A 23685-nucleotide genomic window follows, 5' to 3' on the forward strand; every position below is an offset into this window, starting at 1 on the left:
TTGAAAATTGAAAACTCTTTTCCTATCTATTTTGAAAGCAAACCTGAGCAACAGGGTACATTTCAATGAAACATGCATGAATGAATGAGTGTCAATGTCTATTTCAATACATGTTACAAGCAGGTTACTCCCCAGGATGATCTGTGGTCAATGGCAAGAATGAAAAAACAGAATGAAAATGAAAATGAAAAATGAAAAATGAAAATGAAAAGCTCGCTAAGTTGAAAACCCGAAAGGGCGGCTTAGGCAAAAATGAGCACCCCGCTGATTGACAACCTATGAAGGCAATTCAGGCAAAAATGGGGCAATGAAAAGAATCTTTACTCCCCGGTGAATCGAAAACCCGAAAGGGCGGTTCAGGCAAAAGTGGGGTTTGAAAATGAAAAATTGAAAAAAAAAAAGCATTGACCACAGATGCGAACATCCAATGTTTACCCAGCACTGACACGCCTAGCAACGGCGACCTGTATCCAAGAACCTTCCAAGGGTCCTCCTTTACAAGTTTTATTGCCCTCAGCCATGGTTTCGATACGTCTCTCAACGACGGTCTCTCCAAAGAGGTTTCTCCCCTGTGAATATGTTGCAGCACGAGCCACTACGTGCCCAATCTTCCAGTGTCTTGTCTGCCTTTGTGAAATTTCTCTGCCAAATTGCCAACCAATCATGCATCTCAAGCATTCATACATGCATAGTCATGCATTTTATGTGCTCATACATCCAATAATCTTGCTATACCATACATACATGTTGCATATCCAACTGCCAGCTGTCAAATGTCAATGTCAATGTCAATGTCAATATTCAATGTCAATGTCAATTTCAATGTCAATGTTAATGCCAAATGCCAATGTCAATGTCAATGTCAATGTTAATGTCAAATGCCAATGTCAATGTCAATGACAATGTTAATGTCAAATGCCAATGTCAATGTCAATGTTAATGTCAAATGCCAATGTCAATGCCAATGTCAATGTCAATGTCAATGTTAATGTCAAATGCCAATGTCAATGTTAATGTCAAATGTCAATGTCAAATATCCAATGTCAAATGTCAATGTCAAGTATCCAATGTCAAATGTGAATGTCAAATGTCAATGTCAAATATCCAATGTCAAATGTCAAATGTCAATGTCAATGTCAATGTCAAATGTCAATGTCAAATATCCAATGCCAATGTCAATGTCAATGTCAATGTCAATTTCAATTGCCAAGCCAATGTCAATTTCAATTTCCAAGCCAATGTCAATGTCAATGTCAATTTCAACTTTCAATTCAATTCAAATCAATGTCAATTTACTCTTGGGCCAACAAAAATGGTCATGTCTATTTTCAAACCAGGTCAATGACAATGTACCCTCAATTGGTATCTTGTTAAACCAGACTTTCAATTTGTATCTTGTTACTGGTCAAGTGCCAGGTTCAATTCAAAAAGAACCACTTGCACCTGCTTATATGCCTATGCTTCCGGACAAACGACAAGTTCGATTTGAAGAACAGTTTGTACCCAGCTTATGCTTTGTTATCGGACAAACGGCAAGTTCGATTTGAAGAACAGTTTGTACCCAGCTTATGCTTTGTTATCGGTCAAACGGCAAGTTCGATCTAAAAGAACAGTTTGCACCCTCCCATATGACGTGGTGATAATCCAACAAGCAAGTTCGATCCAAAGAACAGCTTGTATCAACCCTTTTTGTCTATAGCTCCAGCCAAACGGCCAGTTCGATCCGAAGAACAGTTTGTGTCTGTCTATCTGTTTGTATTTTCAATCAAGTGTCAAGTTCGATCCAAAGAACAGCTTGTGTCTGCCTATATGTCTATGTTTCCGATCAAGTGGCAAGTTCGATCCAAAGAACAGCTTGTACCCGTTTCTTGTTTGTATTTCCGGTCAAGTGGCAAGTTCGATCCAAAGAACAGCTTGTACCCGTCTTTTGTTTGTATCTCTCGGTCAAGTGGCAAGTTCGATCCAAAGAACAGCTTGTACCCGTCTTTTGTTTGTATCTCTCGGTCAAGTGGCAAGTTCGATCCAAAGAACAGCTTGTACCTGTCTAGTTGTTGCCCGTTCTTTCTACCTTGATGTCTATAAATCCCTTGGTGGTGTGACACAGCCCGTAGATTCCGGTTCGATTGTCTTGCATTCATAAATGAAATGTTGCATGGCATTCGTGTTTGTTTGAAAATCTGAAAGTGTATTTTGTTGCCCGTTCTTTCTACCTTGATGTCTATAAATCCCTTGGTGGTGTGACACAGCCTGTAGATTCCGGTTTGTTTGTCTTGCATTCATAAATGAAATATTGCATGGCATTCATGTTTTTGAAAATCTGAAAGCGTATTTTTATGTCCAAAAGCAGTGCAAATGTTAATATTTAAGTATCTTCGTCCCGTCAATTCTAAGACTTCGTCTCTTGACTCTCCGGACAAAGAAACTTAAATAGGGGCAGCTGTTATACCCTAATTTTGGACCTAAAAATACTTGTTTAATTCTTCTTTTCTGGCATTATAAGTCATTTGATATGTCTCTGGTCAATTACATTTTTCTCTGCATTTTATTTCAATGTTATTTGCAAAAATTCATGAAAAAGGGTATTTTAGTCATTTCCTGCATTCAATTCATTTTAATCTTTGAAAATTGTTTGAGTCTTTTAAATTGGTTTGTATAAGCCCTTGTTTCAATCTCATGTCAAAATTCATTTCAAAAAAATATCAGTTAAGTCATCTTTTAGCCAGTATAGCCCCTAGGGGCATTTTGGTCATTTCCTATGTTAAAATTTCTTTCAATTTTTAAAAATTTGTTTGAGTCTTGTCATTTGGTTAGAATAAGTCTCTGTTTCATTCTATGTCAAAATCCATTTTAAAATTGCATTTGAAGTCATTTTGGGTCAGTTTTGCCCCTAGGGGCATTTTAGTCTTTTCATGTGTTAAAACCCTGTTTAAATTCTAAAAAATTGTCTCTGAGTCTTTTAATTCGCTTGTATAAACTCTTGCTTCAAATCCCTGTTAAAAATCCAGTTTAAAATTTCATCTGAGTCATTTTAGTCGTTTTAAGCCCCTAGGGGCATTTTGGTCATTTCACATAATATTTCTGTTTCATTTTAATCTGCTTTGTTGATTTTAATCGTCTCGCTTTACGTTAATTTTCAATTTTACTCTTTCAATTCAATTTTAGTTTTAATTTTCATTTTAGTCCTCGCATTTTTGTTATTTACATTTTAATCCCTTTTAAGTTTGTTAGAGTCCAAATGCCATGTGTCCAAATGCTATTGGTCCACAAAAGTTTGTTACAAGTCAAGTCCATGTGGCATTTCCTCATTGGTCCAAGCATTCCCACATCACCTATAAATTCAACTCACCTCACAATTTTTCATTCAACCATTAATTATTTTACACATCCACAAAAATAACAAAGTCCATTTTTCTTTCCCTCTTTTCTTTCCCCACGTGCCTATTCTCTTTCACCACCATAACTAACTTTTCTAACCATTCCACCACCACAACAAACCACAACCACCACTAAAACCACCCTAACAAACTACTCCTCCACCTTCAACCTCTCATCAACAACCTTCAACCACCACAAACTCCTCCATCACCAAAAAGTTTCAACAATCTTTTCACAACCTCACGCCTCAATCAAATCGGAATTACACCGCAAATTCAACCGCAAAATCACAAATTCAATTCAACTCCACAATCATCATCATCGAACTCGGACAATCACCAAGTTCTCCTTTTCTTTCACAAATTCCCAAAACCTTCACAACATCTCAACTATCCGCCGCAAATCTTTCGAAACGGAATCCGCACAAATACACTCACGCAGACGACAACAAAGAATCGCAGCAAGGTGCGTGGATCACAAAGAAGGAAGAAGAAGACAGAATCGCAGCAAAACGAAGAGGAAGGAGGTCCGAATTCTGATTGTGTGCAAAGAGGAGCCTCATAGCTTGCTTTCGAAACCGAATTCGCAGAGAAGAGGTAAGTGTTCCTCACCTTCTTGATTTCACATGTTCTTTCTCCGATCTGCTCATAATCTCTTCTTCTTCGCCGAAATTGAATCCGGACTCGTAATGAGCATGAAAAACTCTTTTAAAAGATGTAAAAAAACTTGGAAACGGAAGAGTTCTTGAGACTCCGACGCGGTGGTGCTACTTCCGGCCACCACGCCGGAGTAATAAGCTTGCCGGACTGATTTTTGTCTCCAACGAAGGAGAAGAGATGGAGAGAGGTTCTTGTTGTGTTTCTGCGTTTTGTTCTTGCTGTATTTAGTTTATATGATGCTAATAATCCCATGCATGCTAGCCTAGCTCTGTTCCGTGTTCCCTCACATGCTATAACCTTTGGATCTCGGATCTGATCCAGTTGGATCAATCCGACGATCCTCAGGTGTTATGCTGATCCGTTTTATGCATATTTGTGGGCCTGGGCTTAATATTTCATTTTTCTGCAATTTTCTTGCTATTTTAACACTACCTAATGCTGTTTGCACCCGTGTTCTTACTAAAATCCTTTCGAAAATTCCAAATAAATTCTTGTATGTTTCTTGATACTTTTTTGAAGTGTTGTGATGATTTTTACATGTTGAACATTGATGGAAAAAATGGTGAAAGTTTCGTGCTTATATGTGATGTTTTGTATCAAATTTTGAGGAATTTCGCAACGTTCTTGACTTTAAACCTTGACACATGATATTGAATTTTGAAATGTGAATTTGTGACGAATTTACTTCTTTTTTTTGATATTTTACTGTTTGTGAATGTGTTGTTGTTAGTTACTCGTCTTACAAGTCATGGTAATATTTGTTTGTGGAAAATAAGTGTGAAATAGGTTTAGAATATGTCATAATTCGTAAAATTTGGCGTTGCCTTGTAATTCTCTTGTTAGGGCCTGAATGGAATTTTTTTTTTGGAAGATTGCAAGTAACATGAGAATTATAGGTCTTGGGCTTATATACCTTCTATGACATATTCTAGGCATATTTTTGCTATCTTTTTGGCTAAATCTTTGTGACTTTTTTTGTCGAGTTTTGCTTGCTTTGTTATGCAATTTCTACTTGCTTTATTTTCCATATTATATCTTATATTGCTAACCTCTTCGTTTCATGTTTCATTCATAAGCATTCCATACTCCATATCCTCCTTCATTTTATTTCTTGCACTTTAATCTTCATGCAAAGTTAGAATGTAAAAAATCCTAGGAATCTTGTAATATTTTACTTTTATACCACTTTTAATTTCTTGGCAAAGAGGCCATAGAATGTATCTAGGGTATGATGTAAAGGACTATGGACTCTAATGATGTACACCGACACAAGCACCGACACATGCACACACATCACTAAGTAGCTAGAATATGCATGTTTAGATGTATGTTTAGGATTGTATGTTTAGATGAATGCCTAGGACTTATACTTAGAGAAAAACCAATTTTCCAAACAAATGTGAGCAACTTCACTCAAATCTTTCACAATAAACCTTGGGGTCCAAAACCCCATTGAATTTTCCTTTTGTTTTCTTAATCAAAAATCCAATGAAAGTAATCATACTTTGACCTCTTTTGCAATTCACTAATTCAACCTCACCATTTCCTAATCTCATGCCCTTGAGGCCTCTTTCTATTCTTCAAAATCCATTTTTCAAACTTAAAATCAACCAACAAAAAAAAAACAAAAACATTTTTGAGAGAGAACTACGGTGGATTTGATCCCTTAATCGGGTACGTAGGCAAGGAACAAAATTCCTTCAATTCAACTAAAATAAAAATCCAAAAACATTCTTCTCCCTCCAATTCTTCATTTAGTAATTCTTAGGTGTAAATAACGTTTTCAAAATAGCATTTAAAAATAAAGCGCGCGCGTAGAAATTAAAGACGGTTCCTATAGGTTACTATAGTCGTTATGGGTGCCTAACACCTTCCCGTAGCGAAAACAACTCCCGGACCTCGATTCTCAAGGGTTTTGCTTACTTTTTCCCTTCCCAAGAAAAAATAAGATATCACCGGTTTAAAAGGTTCAAACGTAATCAATGTTTGACACCCGAAAAACCAAGATAAAACAAGGAGTGCTGACATTTTCCCGAAGTCTGAACAAACAGGTGTTATACCCTAATTTTGGACCTAAAAATACTTGTTCAATTCTTCTTTTCTTGCATTATAAGTCATTTGATATGTCTCTGATCAATTGCATCTTTCTCTGCATTTTATTTCAATGTTATTTGCAAAATTCACATAAAAGGGTATTTTAGTCATTTCCTGCATTCAACTCATTTTAATCTTTGAAAATTGTTTGAGTCTTTCCTTGTTTCAATCTCATGTCAAAATTCATTTCAAAAAAATATCAGTTAGGTCATTTTTTAGTCAATTTAGCCCCTAGGGGCATTTTAGTCATTTCCTGTGTTAAAATTTCTTTCAGTCTTTTAAAAATTTGGTTGAGTCCTTTCAAATAGTTTGAATAAGTCTTCATTTCAATTCTATGTCAAAATCCATTTTTAAATTGCATTTGAAGTCATTTTGAGTCAGTTTTGCCCCTAGGGGCATTTTAGTCTTTTCATGTGTTAAAACCCTGTTTAAAATTCTAAAATTTGTCTCTGAGTCTTTTAATTCGCTTGTATAAACTCTTGCTTTAATCCCTTGTTAAAAATCATTTTAAAATTGCATTTGAGTCGTTTTTAGTCGTTTTAGTCCCTAGGGGCGTTTTGGTCATTTCACATAAAAACTCTTGTCTGCTTCGTTGTTTTTAATCGTCTCGCTTTACGTTAATTTTCAATTTACTTTTTTCAATTCAATTTTAGTTTTAATTTCCATTTCGGTCCTTGTACTTTTGTTATTTGCATTTTAATCCTTTTTAGTTTGTTAGAGTCCAAGTGCCATGTGTCCAAATGTTATTGGTTCTTAAGAGTTTGTTAGAGTCCAAGTCCATGTGGCATTTCCTCATTGGTCCAAGCATTCCTTTCATCCCCTATATAAGTCAAAGTCTTGGTCAATTTTTCATTCAATCATTTTCACAAAAACTCCACAAAAATCATCAAAATTCATATTTATTCTCTCTCAATTTTCCCTCTCTTCTAACAACTTTCTCTCTCCTCTAACTAACTTCCACCATAGCCAAAAGCTTCAACAACCTCCATAACCACCACATCTCCACCATAACCACCTTCAACCACCACCTTTAATCACTCTAACCACCTCAAACCACCACAATTTCATCACAATCCTCCACCATAATCCACCATCATCTTCACCATTCAAGTTCCATAACCGAATCAAACTAACAACATTCATCAATTCATCAACAAATCCTCCCAATTATCCGTTCTTCAATCTCCTTTTCGAAACTTCGATTCAAGATTGTTCCATAGAAATCGAATTCGTACGGCAGCAATTCACAATCGCAATGAAGCTGGACTTGCAAGGCATTAAGGTTCAACCGTGAATCATCTCTACCGAACGCAACCTGGATTTTCGCGAGTTACGGCGAACGGCCAGAATTGCAAACCAGAGAAAGAGGTGGCTATTCGTTTGAGCAAGAGCAGTCAGGATCGAAACAGAAAACAGAGAAGAAACGGGGAACAAAGGCCAAAGAAGCATCTGAATCGAACTCAGGGAACAAGAAAACAGAACCAAAGCTTCAAGGTTCGAACCAGACGAGATCGAGCAAGAAAGAAGAACTTCCAGATCAGCTTAAGAACCTCTAGCAAGCTTGATCAACGCTTATGCCCAGGTATTGTCATCAATCTATGTTTATATCTTCTTTGATTGATGATTTGAGTTGTGTGTCGAACTTTTTGCCTGAAATCAAGCTTCGAATACATCTCTCTCTGTTTTTGTGCTGAAATCAATTGTTGATTGATTTGTTATGCCTCTGTTTTGGTGAATCCGCTCGTAATCTATTGCCGTCGTGTTTAAAAACTCGTTCCATCAGCGCTTATGCCCAGGATTGTGTGCTTCGTTCTCCTTCATTTCTCTTCCGATTGGAATTGGCTTTAAAGCAGTTATGTGCGTTTTCGTATGTCTGTAAAAGTCATGGTGAAAACGGTTATGTGTTCATGTGTGCGATTTAGGAAGTTTTGGGAGAGGGATGTGTTTGAAAGAAAGAAGGACGGAGGAGAACGATTGAAGGAAAAGATGAGGAAGAAGGGAGTAGGCGCGTGTCTGGAAAGGAAGAAGAAAGAACCCATATCCATCAATCCATGGATCCTGACCCATGCCCCATTAACCGACCCATTACAAGTCTGCAGGCCCAACTGCTTGTTGTTTTTACCTTCTCCATACAGTTTCGCTTTTCGTACCCCCCTTCCCTGCGTGTTGTACTGATTTTTTTGCTAATTGCACCCCAAGTGTTCAAAAGGTCTTGTAAAAATTCCTAAAAAAGTTACTATGTGTTTCTAATGTGTTCTTTGATGAATTTTTGATATTTTTTTACATGATAAAATTGATAAAAATATATGTGATGGTTCTTGATTAATATTTTACTCTTTTTGTGTTAAATGTTGTGAAATCTTGCTATGATTTGATCATGATGCCTTGACATGTGATATGGATAATTGATGTGTGGTTTTATGATGAATATGCCTTTGAATTTGTGGTTGTTTTACTGCATTGTGAAATGATTTGTGAATTTCTTGTTTTACAAGTTATGTGATTACTTTAGTATGTGAATAAAGTGTAAAATATGCCTAAGAATGTGTCATAGTCCTTGGCTCACTTTGTCCTTGTAATTCTCATGATTATGACTGAAATAAAACCTTTTGAAAATTTGTCATGATGTGAGGATTAGAGGTCATGTATTTGCCCTATTGTTGTGATGAATTCTTAGGTATATTTCATTACATTTTATTGAGTCTTGCTACTTCTTTTGTGGTTAATTTTGGTTATCTTACTATGCATTTTTTTTTACTTGCTTATATCTCATTTTCATGCCTTATTCCACTAACATTTTCATCTCATGTTTCAAGCATTCCACACTTCATCTTCTTCTCCATCTTATTTCTTGCACTTTAAGTTTTAATTTCATGCAAAAAAGTTAGAATGTAAACACTTAGGAGTTTTGTAATATTCTTCCTTTATGCACTTTTAATTTTCTTGGCAAAGAGGCCATAGAATGTATCTAGGATATGATGTAAAGGACAATGGACTCTAATAATGTACACCGACACAAGCACCGACACATGCACACACTTCACTTTAGATATGTAGCTAGAATATGCATGTTTAGATGTATGTCTAGGATTGTATGTTTAGATGAGTGTTTAGCCTTTATACTTAGAAAAATCAATTTTCCCAAAAAATGTGAACAACTTCACCCAAATCATTTTCTTAATAAACCTTGGGATCAAAATCCCATTGAATTTTCCTTTTCTTTTTCTTAATCAAAATCTTAATGAAAAATAATCATACTTTGACTCTCTTTTGCAAATGACTAATTCCACCTCACATTTTTTACAAACTCATGCCCTTGAGGCCTCTTTCTATTCTTCAAAATCCCATTTTCAAACTTAAAATCAACCAACAAAAACAAAAACATTTTTGGAAGAGAACTACGGTGGATTTGATCCCTTAAACGGGTACGTAGGCAAGGAACAAATTCCTTCAATTCAACTAAAATAAAAATCCAAAAACATTCTTCTCCCTCCAATTCTTCACTTAGAATCCCTTTAGGTGTAAATAATCATTTTCAAAATAGCATTTAAAAATAAAGCGCGCGCGTAGAAATTAAAGACGGTTCCTATAGGATACTATAGTCGTTATGGGTGTCTAACACCTTCCCGTAGCGAAAACAACTCCCGGACCTCGATTCTCAAGGGTTTTGCTTACTTTTTCCCTTCCCAAGAAAAAATAAGATATCACCGGTTTAAAAGGTCCAAACGTAATCAATGTTTGACACCCGAAAACCAAGATAAAACAACAGGGGTTAAGGAAATCACTCGTGTGCAAATGGATGCATGTCCTTCTCTAAGGTGGGAGAGCTTAAATTCCAAAGGTTTAACTGTGAGTGCATGGGAGCATCTACTTCTTTGTTACAAATTCATGGAATTCCTACCAAACAAGAGGAAGAAGAAGGATGATGTGTTCTTTTTGACATATTTGCCACCCTAACAGTGGTTGAAACGTCAAGCTCAATGACGTAAAAGAAAGCGCTTGGTGGGAGGCAACCCACTGTTTAATTTTCAGGTATGATTTTATTGCTTTCAAAAATAAAAACACAAAAATATTTTTCTTTTCTTTTTAATATGAGGCAGGAAAGTTTTCGAAAAATTGTTCTAGTACCTCCTATCAAGAAAATCATGCAAGGTACTGATGTCTTGCATGATTCTCTCTTCAAAAGTTTTTCAAAAATTCAATAAGACTCAGGCATTTTTCAAGAAAACATGTTTTGGCATGAGAGAACTCACTGTTTCTACAAAATCGCGCCGCGCCTGTATATGGCCGCAGCGCGATTTTTCTCCTCAGCCTATAAAAACCTCACTATTCATCATCATTTTCATTCCATTTTTCCTACTTTTCTCTACTAAAAATTTCCCTAGACTTCCCATTCACGAATTTTTCCCATCTTAATCTACCTTATCACTTCCTAAACATCATCAAACCACAATCCAATCACAAATTCATCAATCCAAACCATTATCATTCACAATCCATTACAATCCATCATAATTTTCCCAAACTTCACAAAACTTCCTTTTCACCATCTTCCTTAACCACAAATGGCCTCCAATCCACGAAACACCCGCTCAAAGAAAGCCACCAACCCCAAGCCATCCACAAGCAAAGCCAAACGCCCTCGTACCGCATCCGAACCACCCGAAAACGCCATTCATTTTATCAATGACCAAGCCCAAGAGTTCCACAAAGCCATGAAAAGTTTTGAAGTTGTGGGGGAGAGGAAGTTTGAATTCACAAAGCTTGTGAATTATCCGTTCTTTGAGGCTGAGTTACGAAGGAGAGGGTGGACGAAGTTGAATGAGATGATCGATGAAGCGAACAACAAAATCGTGATCGTCGAATTCTTTGCAAATGCACGGGTTTTCGATACACCCTTTCAATCTTTTGTTTGGGGCAAGATCATTGATTTCAGCCCTGAAGCCCTTAATGCATTGCTGAATGTTCAACCGCCGGAGGAGTGTTGGGTTAAGAAACTGAGGAGGGAAATCACTGACAATTTCAATGCCACCAAGCAAGATCAAGGGGATGACATCTTTGAAGGATTGAGGACACCGGGGGCTGGACACTCGGATGATGATGTGAACATGGGCTGATCTACTGATGGATTAGCATTTTCTGCTTTGTATTTTACTTTCAGTCATTTTTCTTTGGATGTATTTTCTTTATTTTCTTTTTAATGTCGAAGTCCATTGAACTTATTTCCCTATTGTAATTGCTCCTGCACTTGTTTTAATGAATTTGTTTTGTTTCATGTGACCTATTCCAGTTTAGTAACAGTTGTTTGATGAAACGGTATTCCAAAAGTTCTAAAGGAGGGGTGACTTGATTCAAAGGCGAAGTGTACGGCGTTGCTAGGTAGTCACATACTCCCAGAAATCTCATCCATAAGGTTCATTTCCAAATTTTGTTTTTCAATTTACTTATATTTAGATTAGTTTTCCATGCAACTACATTTCTAGAACTTGCATTGTTTCTCTATTATTGATTGGTCTTTGTCAATTACACACTGAGGCAAAAGTGCTTGGTCCTGTGAGCCTTTTTGAAGCCTACCCTGTTTAATTTGTTGAATTTATCCTTTCTTAACCAATTGTGAGCCGGTAGGATTAGAACTTTTTGTTCAGTGACAAACTACATTACAAGCCTAGAGACTTTTAGGACTTGTCCCTTAATGTATTTTCTGAGTTAAGGCATTGTAGAATGTTGCTAAAGATTAAGTTTGGGGTTGCTATTGGAATTTGCAACCAACTAAGTTTGGGGTGGGGGTACTAGAGAATAAGAGAACAAAAATGAAAGAAATATGAAATTGACATGCAAAATACACACAAAAATGGTGTATCAAAAAAAAAAAAGAAATTGAATGATGAAAAAGGGACAAAACATTGAAAATCCGAGTAACTTCAAACTCGATTGTCCCTAAATGTTAAAAATATTCTCTAGTACCTTTGCATTGATTGTATTTCCACAAGGTGAATGATCGAAGGATTGAATTTTGTGCTTTAATTTTCGTAGGAATGCCTAACTCAAATTTTGTAGCCTACTTATCCAAATATATCCCACCTTTCACCTAAGCCCCGTTATAACCCTAAAGACCTCAAAAGTGTGTAATGATATTGACTTTAATTGATGTTTAGAAACTTTTCAAGCGTATGGTAATATGTAGACCTGCATGTCGACTGGTAGAACCCTGTTTCAATTTGATGCGAGGAGTTGTGAATTGGTGGATGCGAACAAGTCAAACTAGCTCATCTTTAGCTAGAAGGAGAATGAACTTTTGGGTACTATCATTTTGTCAGGTAACTGTTATTTTACTGTCGTTTGTCACTGTTGCAAGCAAATTCCTTGAGGACAAGGAATGGTTTAAGTTTGGGGTTGTGATGACATTCTGTCATTACGTAATATTAGGGACTTATTGTGACATTTTGATAGAGTTCTCATGCAATTTATACTGTTCTGGAGTGCAAAAAGCTTCAAATTTGAAGTCTGTTCGAAGGAAATCGCGCCACGCCAATTTCAAGCCGTGCTGCGATTTTTGAAGCAAAAATACACACTTCCTGTAAAGAGGAAATCGCGGCACGCCATTATACAAGGCGCGGCGCGATTTTGATGGGTCAGGCCCATGACTTCTATAAATACTGCACTCAATCTGAAGAACAAGAGTTACGATTTGGGAGAACGAAAGTGCGATTTTAACACCCAGAAGGCTGCAGCGGAGAGGATTTCATCATCTCTAACCCAGTTTATGTATGTTTTAATTCTTTCATTGATTATGCTATTTGTAAACTCAATTATGAGTAGCTAAATCTCTTAGAGATTAGGTCGGAGATGAACCTATGTAACCCTAATTGATCATATGTTGCTGTGAAACTCTATTACTTATTAATGATATTCTAGTTTTCATTCAATTCAATTGTTCTTACTGCTTTTTATATCCTGATCAAATATAAACATGATTTTGTGAGATCGAATGACTACTGACCATAGCTTTCGACTTAGACCTAATTGAATTGTTCTAATAAACATGGTTAGTCTAGGAATGGATAATCGTTTGTTAGTGATATTAGGTTAACGTGCTTAAACCTTTGATGATTATTAGACCACCTAAGGAATTAGGGGCTGTAGTTTAAAAAGAGGGTCCTAACTCAAGGGATTGATTAGGGCTAATTTGTTAACTATCGTGAAACTAGAGAATCATTAGTAATAATAGGTGCAGTAACCAATTAGGGGAAACATAGAGGATTCGAAGACCTGATCTCATCTCTCTCCATATTTTCTTAATCAAATCTTTACTTTTTTATTTGATTTCTTAAAATCAAACCAAATCTACTGCCTAGTGGCAAACCAAAAATAACTTTTATACATCCTAATTATATAACGCAATTGAATTATTGAAGTTAAAACCAGTCCTTGTTGGAACGATATTTTTACTACTTCGATAGTTATTGGTACACTTGCCAAACGTCTATCATGTGTCTATATATATATATATATATATATATATATATATATATATATATATATATATATATATATATATACACACACACACATACACACACAAAAAAAAGTGAATATCAAACACCTGTGTTTATTATAAAACTAATTATGCATGTGTTTCTTAAACATGACCTAAATATGATATGCTCCATTTTTCACATGCTTATTTCTCTTTTACCGTTTGGTTGATTGAGATATATAAAATAATTTTAACAATTTGATATTTCATAACTTAAATATATCTTTGAAACTTGGTTATTCACAATATGAATTTTCCACTCCACCGCTGACTATCAATGCATAACATTATATCATTCATAATGTCTTGTTTCTTTGTGTGTTCTACTCCACCTGGTGTGATGCTTTTATTTTGAAGAAATTTTTTGATATCTTTTATTCGGGAAAATCTAACTCAAGATTATAATAAATTAATATATATCATGAAGATCTAATGCGAGCTTATAAACATGATATATGTTGCCGTAATGGATAAGTTGTGCAATATGATGTGTGATAAGGGTTTTCTTTAGCCAACGACCACTGCACTAAATTTTGTAGATATGTTATAGACATAAATGTTTTCCATGTTTCAATTAGCTTTCAAAATTTAAAATCAGTTGCGAAGTATGCGTGCAAGAAGGAAAAAAATATAAAAAAAGGCAATTCATTTTGTATAAAAAACAATTGTTTGAGAAAAGAAAATATAAAGGTTTAATTGTATTGATTATATTTTAAAAGGCTTCATTTACACGAGTCATTCAACCAGAGGCGGATCTGGGATAAAATTATTAGTGGGACTAATTTTTTTTTTGTTGAAAAAAGTAGGACTAAAATTTTGACGAAATAAATTATACAAATCGTCAATCATTTTATTCCTTATGTAGTAAAGTTGTTTATATTTTAGTGAATTTAACTTTTTAATTATAATTTAAATGACATCATAAAAATGATATAATAATTTAAATGAATGTTAAATTTGGAGTAAAAAATCTCAAATCCAAAAATGGGTCTCGCCTATATATTCATATTTAGTTTATGTTGTTTATATTATCATCTGAAAAAATTAAAAAAATTGCAAGTGAAGAGATTTGAACTTGAAAAAATTAAGAAAAAATACAGAAATTAAGAGTAATTGAAAGTTGAACTTGGGACATCCAAGTCTGCACTCAAAAACTCAACCCACGCCAAAAAGCCAAAGCTACAGAATTGTTTTCATTACGAAATAGAGGATATATATTACTTAAGATAGGCTTTGTATAAATAAAAAAAAAAGTATGGGTTGGGCTGGTGTGGCTATTGCCACACTCTGCCCTGCTCAGATCCGCCCCTGCATTCAACAACTGCATCAACATCATCATTAATTGGTTCATGGCTGTCCTTTGTATTTCAGGTGTCATGTGCAAACATAGATAATGATGCGGAGTAGGGAAGAAGATGAATAATGGCAAAAAAGGGAGATGACGTTGGTGCATTATTGTATCTAGTAGAAATGCATGATCTAATAGTCGTATATTTAATAAAAGAGCAAACACTTAAGGGAAATGTTAACGAGTCAATTAATATTAAACAAATTAACAAAGGTTTTTGGTGAATCATCTACAACATATGTTCCACCACCTACAATATGTGTCTACCTTAAACATAGGTTAAAAGTTAACAAAATCAAACCAACTTGACTAAAGAAATAACGTCAAGGAATTCAAATGTAATGTTTAAGGATCTAGATGTAACATTAATTAATTAAATGATCAATATAAAACATTAAATAAGTTAAAAGATCGTGTATCTAATTCATCTTAAATTTTAGGCTTAAATATGTTTTTGGTTCGGCTTAATTCGATATTTGGTCCCCTGACTAATTTGTTGTTTTCATTTTGGTCCCATAACTCGTAAAATTAACATTTCGGTCCCTCTTGTTTTGCTCCGTTAGTCAATTTGGTCCCCTCCGTTAGTTTTTTAATGTCTAAAATTTTTGATTTGATTTTAACCATTTGATTGCATGTCTATTGTATTTACAGTGAACCGTCAGCACCTAATTTTTTCACTTTTCACTGTCTTCTCTCTTCTTCTTCTTCCTCTATCTATATCAATATTTTCCAGGAAAAAATTCCAGAATTCCTTCATCTCCATAAATCTTCATCGCTTCTTCTCTCCCAAAATAAAATCTTCATATCTTCTTCTCCCAAAATCCATAAATCCCCCAATTAATTACTCTGTACCTAGAAATTCATAAATCATCACATGCCACCATCATAAATTCATCACTGCACCAACATCACAGAAAAAGAAATTCATAAATTCATGAATTCATAAAACCCAGAAACACAAAACCAACAACAACTCTAATTTTCCTTTTGTGTCCATTTTTCTGATTTTCGAAAAAACAAAAACAAAATAGAAAAAACTCTTCTTCTCTCTCACACTCACGTATACAACAACGACAGAAGCTCTTATTCTCTCCTCAAACACCACCACCACCACCATTTTCCAGCCACCGTTACTTCTCCGTCCGGACTCCTTTGGCAACCCCACCACCACCATTAAATTTCTCTCTTCTTCCTCTTTAATAACCATTAACTTCTTTTTAGATTGGTGAGAATTTGAAATACCCCAATCACCACTTTGTCTCTAAATTTCGGCCACCATGAAACTCTTTTTGAGAAACGAAAATGACAATCTTGTTCCCTATGATAACCTCTACAAAAGCCCTATATTTACTTCATAATTATAGTAACTTCACCGGCGGACCACCGTGCCGGAAAACTGGGCAGTTTTCGTTTTAGTCAAAATCCTCTTTATCCCCTTTATTTATCACACACACGTACCAACGAATTTCAACAACAATCATCATGTATTTATCCTCTTTGCAATTAAAAGATAAAACTAAAGCAAAATGAAAAATCAAATCCTCTGCAAAGAGTTCTCGAGAGTGAGTTGCAGGGCTTTAGATTCACGACCTCTTTTTTCTTTTTATCAATAAATAAGGGTTGATTAAAAAAAATGTTGTTGGCTTCAGATCTGGAATCATATGAGTTGTTGTAGTGAAAAATCAATGGTTTTTTTTCTTGGGTTTTTAGGTGGAAAGCGAAAATGAGAAGATGGAGTGAATAAATTAGTGTTGGTGAAGATGAGAAGATGGATTTTTTTGGGTACAGTGAATGAATGAGAAGATGAGTTTTTTCTGGGTTTTTTCTATGAATGTTGATGAATTTGTTGTTGATGATGATGAAGAGGAATAAAGAAGATGAAGAAAAAGTACAAAAAATTAGGTATCGATGGTGCACCATTAGATAAAATAGACATGTGTAATTCAGTGGTCCTCTTTTTTTTTTTTTTTAAAATCGAACGGTTAAAATTAAAAGAATTAATAAGATCTATGATGGACCAACATTGTTTATGTTCTACCTAAGACATTTAAAGTTAAAGTTAACAGCTAAGGACCTTTTTGACTAACAGAGCAAAACAAGAGGGACCAAAATGTTGATTTTACGAGTTATGAGACCAAAATGAAAACAACAAATTAGTTAGGGGACCAAATATCAAATTAAGCCTTTTGGTTCCTATAAATATATCAAATTTTCGTTCCAGTCCCTCTGAAATCTTCTTTCGACTTTTAGTCCCTATAAAATTTTTAATCACAACTTTTGGTCGTTATTTTTAAGTTAACTTATGTATTTTTTTAATGAAATTATGCAGAATATCGTAAAAATCTCAACCAAAAAAAAAGAACTTTTTAATCAAACATGAATTAAATATGAATTTTTAATCACAAAAAATATAAAAAATCGTATTTAATTTATGTCTAGTTAAAAAAATTTAATTTTTTTTGGAAGAGTTTCTTAGAATATTATCAATTTTTCTGCAAAATTTTATTCAAAAATATAAATTCTATATGTAAATTTTCTTTAAAAGAGGGACAAAAATAAAGATGATTTTGTTTTTTAAAACTAAAACTTCAAGAAAATATTTAAAAGAATTAAAATAAAAAGTTTATTTATTTATAAGAATAAAAAAAACATACTTTTTTTTGAGGAAAAAAAAACTTAACACTAATTTTTTTTGAAGGACTTAACACTAAATTTTAAAAGGTCATGTTAACTAGTTAACATTTCCCAATTTTAAAACACCTTATGAAATATAGCGCGGGGTAGTTGGAAAATGCCCAAAAACAAAAAGAAATGAAATAGTTCGCGCGAATCTTAGCGTGAATGCCACGCTGGCGATCCGTGCCTTACAGTCTAGACCAATCAGCACATAGGCTAGGGTCCTATATAAAAAACATTCCACCGATTGAGCCCTCAAATCTATTCTCGCTTTCTCACTCTTCTCAAATCCATTTTCTCCCAAATTCAAGTTTTAGGTTTTCAAATTTCTTCTCCGATCAGAAAATGAGCTCTACTGGAACAACCAAAGGTGGAAGAGGCAAACCAAAGGCTGCCAAATCGGTTTCCAGATCTTCAAAGGCTGGTCTTCAATTTCCCGTCGGAAGAATCGCCAGATTCCTCAAGGCCGGTAAATACGCCGAACGTGTTGGTGCCGGAGCTCCTGTCTACCTCTCCGCCGTCCTTGAGTATCTCGCTGCTGAGGTTTGTTTCTTTTCTCCAATTTTTCTTTCACTATCTTTTTTGTTTAATTTAGGGTTCTAGATCCAATTCAATCGAATTGTCTTTGTTTTATTAGGGTTTTATATGAATCTGATAATTGAAAGGTAGAAACTCAATTTTCTGTTAATTTTTTGTTGATTAGGTTTTGGAATTGGCTGGAAACGCTGCTAGAGACAACAAGAAGAATCGTATTGTCCCAAGGCACATTCAGCTTGCTGTCAGGAACGATGAAGAACTCAGCAAGCTTTTGGGAACTGTGACCATTGCTAATGGTGGTGTTCTGCCTAATATTCATCAGACTTTGCTCCCAAAGAAGGTTGGAAAGGGCAAAGGAGAAATTGGATCTGCCTCTCAAGAATTTTAGGGTTTCTGGGTTCTGTTCTGAGTAGTTATAGTTTATCTTTCTGCATATGTAGCATAAATGATAAATTTCTATATTACTCTCTTGGGATGAGGGTTGAAATGTAGCACTCTGATGAAGTGAATGGTTTTGTAATGCACTTAGTTGAAAATGAATGGAAAACATTATGAATATATACATGTAGCTTCTATTAATGTTTTAATGTTCATTCGCTTTAATCTGGAATCTGTGGTTGTTGATACTTACTCCTATGAGTCATAGCAATGTTTCATTTTCTTTGAACTTGAAGTGAGTCTGAGCTTTGGAATAAACCATCATTTATCTTTAGAGTTAATTTTTATATAAAAAGGGTATATGTCCCTTAATTGATCTCGAAGTTAGGATCATCTGTGTGGGTATATTTCTTTCTTTCTTCACGTGGTTAGGTACCTTTCTGACAAGTCCTTTGTCTGTTTCTCTACACGGCTCCTGCAGTTCCTTTGACGTGTAGTACTTTTTCAGTGTACTGTTAAGCTGGAAAAATAAATTTCACATCTTGATTGTGTGAATGCGTTAGTCGTTACTACCTCTGTCTCAATTTAATTGACACAATTTTATTTTTCACACATATTAAGAAAAATGTATAAATAAAGGGGAAAGTGGAATATATTGTATTGGGAATGATAAAAGTAGTATTATTTAGTGTTATACTGTATTGGGAATGATGAAAGTTGTATTGAAAATTGAAATGGGTCAATTATTTTGGGACACTTTTTTTTAGAAAATGGGTCACTTATTCCGGGACGGAGGGAGTACGGACGGAGGGAGTACTGTTTTTTCCTAGTTTTTGTATATTTATTCTAGCGTCAGTTCAATGTTGCGAATTTGAAGATTATTCTCAATTCAAATTGTTATTTGAGAATGCTTTAGCATCAATATAGTGATCTCTACTTAATGTATGGACGTTTTTATCAATTTGATGGAGGATTATTAGTTTGATGAATCTCCAATTTTGCATGAATTAATCTCGCACCGTTAACAACTGTAACTTACACTCTGCAGGGTATCAAATCGATGATACAAACACACTTTCGTAGATATTTTCACTGTTCAAAGTTCAAACATAATACTAGTAAAGTCCTACCAATACAAATAATTTTTATACAAAAAAAGCTAACAAATGAATATTTTAGAACTTGCACAACCAAAGTCTTAAAAATATAAAAAAAAATGATATTTTCAATGTAAAATGTCATTTTTTTTTTCTTTTATTTTCTTAACGTATGCTCGAGGGACATTAGTTATAGGAGGCCATTTTTGTAAGTGAAGATATTTTGTGTGCAATAAATGGGGTTGGAGATTAGGCAAATTGTTTTTCTTGATTTTAAAAATATGATTACGTCTCCTATTTTATGTGGTGGATAACAAATTGAATGGAAATACAACAACAGCCTTTGACAGACATGGTCGCATGGCGTGGAAAACAAAATAATACCATGATTTTTATTTCATTCATCCAAAGAATTTGATTAAATGATTGTTTTGAGTCTGATGCATGGTGTCTGTGTGGGCGTGGGTCTCCCATCATCCCTCGGGCAACCTAAACTTGTAAGGGTGAGAATCCAATGCTCCACCAAGGTTTCTAGCAACAGACAACAATTGCTTGAAAGTGTAGACAAGGAGCTAACAAAAGGGGATGATAGAGCTGCTCTTGCACTTGTTAAGGATTTACAAGGCAAACCCAACGGGCTTCAGTGTTTCGGCGCGGCTAGACAGGTTGGTTAATTAAAGTGACACTAACGACCATTTTATATCCGTTCGAGTGAATTTGACAACTCCCATCCTTGATGTTAGTCTTTGAGTTATGAAGTTAGGAATATAAAAGATTAGGGACTGTATTTGTAGCTTGTTTCATTTGTTGTGTGAATTACTGTGCAGGTTCCTCAAAGGCTTTATACATTGGATGAATTGAAGCTAAATGGAATAGAAGCCATGTCTCTTCTATCACCTGTGGATACAACTCTTGGTTCAATTGAGAGAAATTTGTTGATTGCTGCTATTGTTGGAGGGGTTGCTGCTTGGAATGTCTTTGGAATTTCCCAACAACAAATCTTTTACATATCTTTGGGATTGCTGTTTCTGTGGACTCTGGATTTGGTATTACTACTTGCACCTGGACACAAATTTACTGCATTCATTCCACTATATGAAACTATGAATGAAATGAAAATGCCATGTCTCACAGAAGAACCACCTGTTTTACATATGTTAAGGATTTGTTTGGATTGGCTTATTTGAGCATATCTATTGACATTAACACTTGTGAGACTTTTTGAGAGAGCATATGGATGCAGCTTATCATATGTCTATTAGCTGTTTTTAGCTTATTTTCATAAGCCCTGCTTATAAAAAGCTTATAGTTTATATGAAAAAAAAAAAACTTGACTTTATTTTATATGTTGATATAGAAATATCATGTAAATATTCGCTTATCCAAACAGAATCTTTGCCGAACAAAAGCATTTGTTTACTTTTGTGATAACTAATAACTATGATACTCTACTTGTCTATTTGACTGAGCTTATTCTCTTATCTCATGCTTTTTCTACCCGACTTGTTGGGGTGTTGGTCATTTTAACCTTATCGAAAAATGCTATTTCAAATTTGAATGTTTCCAATACGAATGAAACATTTTATTTTCATCAACCTCGTATGCTGATTTTTCCTTATAAAACAACATCATAACTCTGAAAATCTTGACCAAGTTTGTTTATCAATCATCGCTAGCTGCTACTCAACGTCCCGTTACATCTATGTTTGTCCGCTTACATGCTACTTCAGTAACCAGTGCATGGAGATTTTTTATGCTCATCAAATTGATTGTTTTCAGGTCTCTTTTGGTGGAGGTCTTGGTAGTTTGGTTGTTGATACAATTGGTCACAAATTCAGTCAGAAATACCACAACAGGGTTACTCAAGTCAGATTCATTTTATTGTTAGCACTTGCAATAATTTTATTTCTTACAGCTTACATCATGAAGTAACTAGAACAAAATTTAATTATGCAGCATGAAGCTGGCCATTTTTTAATTGCTTATCTGGTTGGAATACTTCCTAAAGGATATACACTTTCTAGTTTGGATGGTCTGATGAAGGAGGGTTCTCTCAATATTCAAGCTGGCACAGCCTTTGTGGATTTTGAGTTTCTCGAAGAAGTTGGTTACTTTATTTGTTCCGTATATTTAATGCACTATTTTTACTTTCAAAGGTACTACTTGAAAGAGAGAAAAAGTATCTACTAGGAATGTGTCCTTTGCATGAATACCTGTCCTAGTAGTCTGAGTTTGACCCTTGTCGCAATTTAGCAGCAAGACCTTGTCTTTTCGCATCTATTTTAGTCCAGTGACTCCATAATATTTATGTATATGATAGAAATACATGTTTTAACTCACTTTGAACTGTTTGCTTATCGAGTAGACCATAAACTGGGGTTAGTTGACGATTATATATGTTGATTGTTATTACCTTTGGTGTCATGCAGGTTAACTCAGGGAAAGTATCAGCTACAGTATGTTTCCGCCTTACAAACATCTAATTTTAATTGCTTTGTTTTCTTTAATCGACGTTGTGTAGATTATGAAGATAAGATTGATTATGTGACAAAACCTTTGTTTTATGTTATCAGACATTGAACAAATTTTCATGTATAGCCTTGGCCGGGGTATGCACCGAGTATCTTATATATGGATTTTCTGAAGGAGGTTTGGATGACATAAGAAAGGTAACTTGTTATTTTTTGTCATGAGAAATGGAATGCTCACATGGTATTGACATTAATAACTGTAGTTTTCTTAATTGTGAATAGTTAGATTCTTTGCTCAACGGACTGGGCTTCACACAGAAGAAGGCAGATTCTCAAGTTAGATGGTCTGTGCTAAACACAGTCTTACTCCTGCGTCGGCATGAAGCAGCTCGGTCCAAGCTTGCCGAGGCCATGTCTCTGGGAAGTTCTGTAGGATCCTGCATTGATATTATAGAGAATTCTATCAATGTTTCAGATCTATAACGGAAGTTGGATATACTGTGTTCCTGGCTCCGGGTACACATTCAAGTTTCGAAAAAAATTCCATTCGGTGTTACCCTGGTCATATCTTATGCAAGCAGAATGTGAATGGCTTTTGTTATAGTTGAACGGGTTTGCGATTTCCGAGACTTCGTGTGTGAAGGATCCTTTATGAAGAGAAAAAGGACAAGTGATGTAACCCTGCAAAGTAGGTTTAATTTTCAAGGATAAAGTAAACTTGTATATATAGTTGAGGTATGCTTAAGTAAGTCATTTGAACATATTTGTATGGTTATGCACCAGAAAGAGCTTGACTATGTCTGAGCTTGTATATACAGTTCATGACACTACAGGATAGTTCAGTCTTTGACCATGTAGCTGAGGCATTGTCACTACTCAGTAGCATAACGGTCATATGTTAGACAAGCGTTTTTAATTGAGACTCCTTGTTGTGTCCAAGTTTACGGAGAAATCTTTTCAACAAGGAATCCATAGTAAGCGCGAGTCATTAGCTCGTGCTGACTACGTCCATGCGCTTTGTACACAACGCCCGATAAAAAAAAAAGTTTACTAAAGAAGTTAAACGATGATAGCAAGAAAAGAAAAGTTTTCTTTTATTTTTGTCAGAACTGTTGTATCTACACTGCATGAAAAGAATTCTGCCCATTAAAAACATGAAAAATGCTAAATAGTACGGAACTATGGTAACGAAAATTCACGGATGCCTTCTAAACTGCGACACTTTTTTTTTTTTTTTTTAAAAAGTAAGTGATTTAATTAATAAAAGGAAAGTTTAAAGGTTAGCACTCTTTTTTTTTTGGTCGTGAAAGATTAGCACTCTTTAATCTTAACACTGATTTTTTTTTTTGTTTGATGGAATTAATCTTAACACTAATAAAATGAATTCTTAATTAAACAAACGGTGCAGCAAATTAATTCAAACGGTGTTGACCACCTTTTTCTTTGGTTGAATTGCATAACAATAGAGACATAGTGCACTGCATAACAATAGAGATCGTTCAGATTGCTAAGC

General features: G+C 34.9%; 2 protein-coding genes across 2 annotated transcripts; both read left to right on the forward strand.

The window, feature by feature from the left end:
* Window positions 1-17932: 17932 nt before the first annotated feature.
* LOC146911458 (histone H2AX) lies at window positions 17933-18784 on the forward strand. The gene is made up of 2 exons (XM_085725108.1): window positions 17933-18232; window positions 18393-18784. Exons 1-2 carry the CDS (start codon window positions 18035-18037, stop codon window positions 18612-18614), a joined length of 420 nt encoding a protein of 139 aa, XP_085581234.1. The 5' UTR covers window positions 17933-18034; the 3' UTR covers window positions 18615-18784.
* A 1277-nt stretch (window positions 18785-20061) lies between these two features.
* Window positions 20062-23111, forward strand: LOC146911459 (stress regulated protein). The gene is made up of 7 exons (XM_085725107.1): window positions 20062-20366; window positions 20529-20747; window positions 21481-21567; window positions 21658-21804; window positions 22131-22157; window positions 22275-22370; window positions 22455-23111. Exons 1-7 carry the CDS (start codon window positions 20124-20126, stop codon window positions 22653-22655), a joined length of 1020 nt encoding a protein of 339 aa, XP_085581233.1. The 5' UTR covers window positions 20062-20123; the 3' UTR covers window positions 22656-23111.
* The last annotated feature ends 574 nt before the right edge of the window (window positions 23112-23685 follow it).

Source organism: Medicago sativa, chromosome 7 (assembly GCF_051527215.1).
Source record: "Medicago sativa cultivar Bolivia chromosome 7, Bolivia_mono, whole genome shotgun sequence".
In the NCBI taxonomy this organism is placed as follows: Eukaryota; Viridiplantae; Streptophyta; class Magnoliopsida; order Fabales; family Fabaceae; genus Medicago; species Medicago sativa.